Raw genomic sequence first — 6,000 nt, forward strand, 5'->3', positions numbered from 1 at the left:
TCTCTGCCCCTTCTTCGGGAGGTCAAGGGTTCGAGGGCCACAGCTGGCAGATGTTGCTCTTGAGGGTCTTCGGGCCCAATACGGACACTTCACACGAGCGCGGCCACTGGTCCAATTACATGTGGCTGGCCAGCACCTCTGGATGATCCTCGGCGGGCTCCGGCGGCTCCTACGGGGGTTCACCGGACGGTCTTTGGGCGCTAGTCGGAGTCCTACGGGTCATCCGGACACCAGAGTCATCAAAAAAAAAAGATGAAAAGTGGTACCATGAAATTGGTAAACATGAAATTTCTCCTATCATAAAAGAATTTACTATGTTTAAAATAATTATGACTATGTTTCAATTAATTATGAAATGATCAAATTCGAAACTTTTTATAATTTAAAAAAAAAAAAAAATTTTGATTTTTTTTTTTTAATTTTTTTTTTTTAATTCGAAAATACTTTTTGAAACTATTGTAAAAAATTTTATTTTCAAATTTTTAATATTTATTTTTTATTTTATAAAATTTTAAACCTCAATCTAAAATCTCAACCCCTTAACTCTAAACCCTAAGGTTTGGATTAGTTAACCCTAGGGGTATAAATGTATATTTACCTATTTTAATGAAACATTTTGATCATTTTGATCTTTAGAGTCTATATTTGTCACAAAAAAAATTCAGTGATATCCTAGCGTATTTCTCTCAAATAAATGATTTAAATTTGAATTAAATAATTTTTTCTTTTTGTTTCAAACTACTCCACTAATGCAATAATGTCGACACATAAAAAATATTTTGAAAATGACAACGTTTGGAGTTTACCAATGAGTATGATTAGCATACATAACAGCTAATGCTATGTGAATTATCTACTTTAAATGTTATAATATAATTAGAGGATTTTGCTAAAATAGAACCAAAAAAAACAGTTTAATTGTCCTTTTGTCATAATTTTTTTGGTCTATTTTAGACTTTTGCTATCCTTGAATTATTTGAAATTGAATAAAAAAATTTTACGAGCCAAAAATATGAAAGTTATAAATAATTAATATAACAGACAAGTATACATATTAAAAATATTACTAGTATTTAATTTAAAGAGTTGAAAGTAGGCATGTGCGCTTTTACCTAAGCCGAATTACCTATCTAAACCAAACTGAAAAAATTGAAATCAGATCCAAACCGTCGTACAAAAATATCCGAACGAGATTTATGAGTTTAGTACTTTGGGGTTTGGTTATAATCAGAACCGAACCAAAATCCGAACTAAGAACCGAAAATATCTGAAATTAGTTAAATATGCTAATGTTTTATATATATTAAAGCTAATTTAGATATTTTACAATATTCTAAAGATTTTTGTAAGTTATTTTATTTGTTATTTTGAATATGTTTACTTAGTTTAGATAGTTTAACTATTTTTAATTAAATTTGTGAATAATTTATATATTTTAATTTTTTTTTGTCAATTTTCGGTTTTACGAACAAAAATATTTTAAAACGATTTCAGATATTAGTTACAATCCAATCCGAATAGAATTCGAAAGGAACCGAACCGGATCCGACTTTATAATTAATAAAATCTGAATGGGACTTGAGTATAATAACGGGCCATAAATATTTCACAGGCCCAGGATAATTATGTACTTCCTGCTCCACTAAAACCCTAACTCCACTTATCTCCATCCGGACACAAGCCGAAGGCAGAAGATCAGAAGCGCAGGGACAATGTCGACGGATGAAGGATGTGTCTCCACACGAGTTCGTCAAGGCTTACGCTGCCCATCTCAAACGCTCAGGCAAGGAATATTTCGATACGACGCCGTATAGACATTTAGTGAGTCTGTTCTTTTTTTCGCTAATCTTGATTAGGAATGAGTTCTAATTGTGTTTAACATATTGATACGGTGTCGTATAACTGTCTCACTTTCTGTTTATTGTGCCTTTTGATGCTATAGATTGAGTTGCCACCGTGGACCGACATAGTGAAGACTGGTAAACTCAAGGAGCTTGCTCCTTATGACCCTGACTGGTACTACATCAGAGCCGGTATGTATATAAAGTTTGCATCTTTGAATGAAACTAGTTGTGTCTGAGATTGAAAGTTGTTCTCTTTTTAATAGCGTCCATGGCGAGGAAAGTGTACTTGAGAGGTGGACTTGGAGTCGGTGCCTTCCGCAGGATCTATGGAGGAAGCAAGAGGAACGGGAGCCGTCCTCCACATTTCTGCAAGAGCAGTGGTGGTGTTGCTCGTCACATTCTTCAGCAGCTTCAGACCATGAACATTGTCGACCTTGACACCAAAGGGTTAGTTGTTTTTTATATTACTTACTATATATAGAATGTTTTTGTAATGTGTAACTTGCCTTCATTTGCTATATCTCTTAGGGACGTTATGACTTATACTTAATTGTGATGTATAACCAGGGGGAGGAAGATCACATCGAGTGGTGAGAGAGATCTTGACCAAGTTGCGGGAAGGATCGCAGCTGCCGTCTAAAATCAAGATCACAATTGTCAATTTTTGAGATTAGTTATAATGGAATGAGTTGTTTTTTGAAACCAATACTTGATGGGCTTTCTCATTTTTGTTTTGTATTTTCAGCGACTTATGCCTAAATTACTCGATAATATCCTTGTGTCATGTGCGTATGTTTTTAAAATATGATTAGTCCTTTATACTCTTCAAGTAAAAAAAAAGTTACCACAGATAACGGACATCTTCTGAGATGTTGAGGCTTCGTTATCTTCATATATGATGCTGACCGTCATTTATATACATGTCCCTTGCTCTGGAGTTATGAAGTAAATGTTGTCCGTCTCTGATGCTTATGAAGCAATGAAAGGTGCTCGTGGAGTTTGTGTGTTGACTGTGTGAGAGAATCTTTTAGGAAGATGCTTATGAAGCAATGAAACCAGTGTTTTTTTTGTTTGATGGGAGGAACATTGTGGATGGTGACAAGTTGAGGAAGATAGGAGGAAGGTTCGAACCCTGGGGGAGCGCGCATTCAACGCATTCCCGGTGCATATAATTCGAGACGTCAGTGTGACGTTGTTGTACGTTTATTATTTGATAGTATCGCGTGAACGCCCTCATATCAGTAAATTAATGTGGTGCGGAGCGGAGTTTGCCAGATTGGTTTCACAGCGAAGCTAGGTATGAAGATCACATCTTAGGGAGAAGCTATCAAAACGACCTCGTTATAGAGTATTCTATAGTATCTCATTAGGATTAGTCTCTGTTCTAAAAATCGGCCGCCTAGCCGTCTGGGCGCTACGCGTCACTCTTCCACCCCGATTTATGCCAAATTGGTTAAAAAAATCGGATATCTGATTTTCTCCGTCTAGACCGCCTAATCTATTTTTTTAAAAAAATTTAATGATATTTTTATTTATTTATTTGATCTAAAATTTTATAAATATAATTTATATTCATAATTTTGATGAAAATTACACTATATTAAGTTTATATATTCTATTTGTGTGTTTTATACAATCTTAAACATGAAAATGTATTAATGTTATACACAATTAAAGATTAACATGTTTTATAACATAGTAAACAATCTAAAAATTCTGCCCCGCATAATTTTCGATTAATCTCCGATTTTCTCTTTAGGCGTTAGGCCCAATCCGACCGCCCGACTAGCGCCTAGCGCGTTCCCGAACAGGGGGATTAGTAGTGCTTTATAATATGATTTTCAAATATTTTTTTATTCTATTTATGCTCTTGAGTTTTCATTGGTACGTTAATGTTTAATATTTGGTGGGTCCCACAATTTTGTTAAAACCCACTTCCAAGAGACGAGTTTAGTGGAGTTTTTGTACTGTTCGCGGGTCCTACTGACATATGACGGTCCGTGATTGGTTAGTTTTTAATTTTTTTTTTTTAAAATTAAATAAATAAGAACCCCAAATAGGGTTTTAGGCCATCCGCATTGAGGGTTTTAAACCCAGGTTCACACGCTTCCCAAAACAAAAAAGGTGAACCCAGGGTCTTGCAGGTTCACGCGTAAGAGACGGATTCACAACTATTTCGTGGACCCCACGACGCGTGACGGCCTGCGATTAGTTGGGTTTTTTACTTTTTTTTTTTTTAGAAAAATCAAACGAAAAAAAAGAAAATAATAATAAAAAATTAAATTGATGAACCCCTCCTAAGTTTCACTAAGGCAGATGCCCTTAGCGACAAAGATGCTCTTATTAGTTTGTTGTCCTCTCGTTGAGCCCCGGTCTAGAGTTCACCTTTACTTTCATTTTTGGGAAAAGTTATTTGATACCCTAGAGATTTCAGATTTAATGCTTTTAAAAAAATCTCAGATGTTAATGTTAATTGACACCACGTTTGGATTATGGGGAAATCATCATTTTTTTCTGTTTACTTTTTAGGGCAACGGTAACAGTCTGACAATGAAATTATGAAAAAAATCTACAATTTTTTTATATAAATTCGACGGTTTATCTTCCCAAAACACTTGATCATCAACTCTTTAGCCTTAGCCCGCATGCACGCGTAATTAGATAAATTGTTTGTATTATTTTTGATATAAATATATGTGGTTTAGTCGAACTAAAACACTCCATTAGTCCTTCTTTCAAAACGTTTCCGGCAAGTTACGATGAGGACTAAAACATCAGAGAACGGCGTCGTTCAGCAGCGACTGTCTCTCAGTGACGCTGGTCTCAAGTATCTCGCTACAACGGTAACGCACGGAAAAGCAGCTGACGAGTCAGAGTTTGTGACGGCTAAAACGTCAGTCTGGTGGGACGTCGAGAACTGCCAGGTTCCAAAAGGTTGTGACGCCCATAAAATTGCTCTGAACATTAAATCGGCTGTGGAGAAAATGAAGTATTGTGGTCCGGTCACCATTTATGCTTAGGGTTTAGGGTTTAGGGTTAATCAAATGACTTCCTCTGTACAACAAGCCATCTCCTCCACGGGCGTATCACTCACTCACGTCCCTTCCGGTTAATATCTCTAAGAGCATGTTTATTGCAAGTCTTTTAGGTTGGGGTTCTTAGCGTAATATAAAATACGGTATCTTAGCTTTTAAGTAAAAACAACTAAGATACGTCTCTTATATCTCTTATTTAAGAAATGTCTCTTAGCTTTTTTAGTTAAAAGGTAAGATACTGTATCTTATATTACTCTAAAAAACATGCAATAAACATGTTCTAACCCCTTTCTTGATTCATTTATGAGATCTTGAGTCTCAAGTAATCTCTAGTTTGTAGTTTTTAAGGGTTATCATGGTGATAGTTCAACAGGAGTTAAAGATGGAAGCGACAAGAAGATCCTTGTAGATATGTTGTTGTGGGCTATGCAAAACCGGGCTCCTTCTAACATGATGCTCATCTCTGGTGATGGAGATTACTCATATGTTCTTCACCGATTGAGGATGTTGGGGTACAATGTTCTTTTGGTACGACCTGAGAATGTATCTTGCTTTTTAATTGCTGCTGTAAATACAATATGGTTATGGAGGAGCATAGTTGCTGGTGGCTCTGGCGCCGAGATTCCTAAACAAGCTACTAGGAAGCGTATGAAGTCAGATTTGGTCGTTAAAAGCAAGAGTAGAAAGAGATTATGTGAAACATGCAACGTTACTTGCATAAGCGTAGTTGATTACAACTCTCACCTCTAGTAAAAAGCACAAGAAAAAGGTAAAACTATGCTTGTTTTCTGGTCTTCTAGAGCTCACTTGATGACATTGTTTTGTATCGAAGAATTCTGTAATGACCCCAACCCCAAACTATCCCCAAAGGCCATTTTGCCTTTCTTTAAAAGAGAAAGAAAGAAAGAAAGAAAAAAAGAAAGAAAGAAAGAAAGAGAGAGAGAGAGAGGAAGAAGAGAAAGGGAGAAAGCTCACCTGAGTTCGTCGCCGGAGCCACCACACGCCAGGACGTCGTCAAGCTCGTCACCACCATCATCCGCAACCAAAGGTAATCGAAAACCGCCATGTTTTTGAGTTAAGTTTCGGCCGTTTTAGTAAATCGACCATAACTTTCTAACCGT

General features: G+C 36.2%; 1 protein-coding gene and 1 pseudogene across 3 annotated transcripts; both read left to right on the forward strand.

Moving 5' to 3' along the window:
* Positions 1-1,658: 1,658 nt before the first annotated feature.
* On the forward strand, positions 1,659-2,650 carry LOC106325877 (40S ribosomal protein S19-3-like). Of its 3 annotated transcripts, none has more exons than XM_013763928.1 (4): positions 1,659-1,821; positions 1,943-2,033; positions 2,108-2,291; positions 2,412-2,650. In XM_013763928.1, the coding sequence occupies exons 1-4, from the start codon at positions 1,723-1,725 to the stop codon at positions 2,482-2,484; spliced, it is 447 nt and encodes a 148-aa protein (XP_013619382.1). In that variant the 5' UTR covers positions 1,659-1,722; the 3' UTR covers positions 2,485-2,650. The 3 variants fall into 3 exon arrangements, with proteins under 3 accessions (XP_013619382.1, XP_013619384.1, XP_013619385.1); XM_013763930.1 differs by having other exon boundaries at positions 1,660-1,788; XM_013763931.1 differs by having other exon boundaries at positions 1,700-1,783.
* A 1,953-nt stretch (positions 2,651-4,603) lies between these two features.
* Positions 4,604-5,629, forward strand: LOC106324541 (annotated as a pseudogene).
* The last annotated feature ends 371 nt before the right edge of the window (positions 5,630-6,000 follow it).

Source organism: Brassica oleracea, chromosome C2 (assembly GCF_000695525.1).
Source record: "Brassica oleracea var. oleracea cultivar TO1000 chromosome C2, BOL, whole genome shotgun sequence".
In the NCBI taxonomy this organism is placed as follows: domain Eukaryota; kingdom Viridiplantae; phylum Streptophyta; class Magnoliopsida; order Brassicales; family Brassicaceae; genus Brassica; species Brassica oleracea.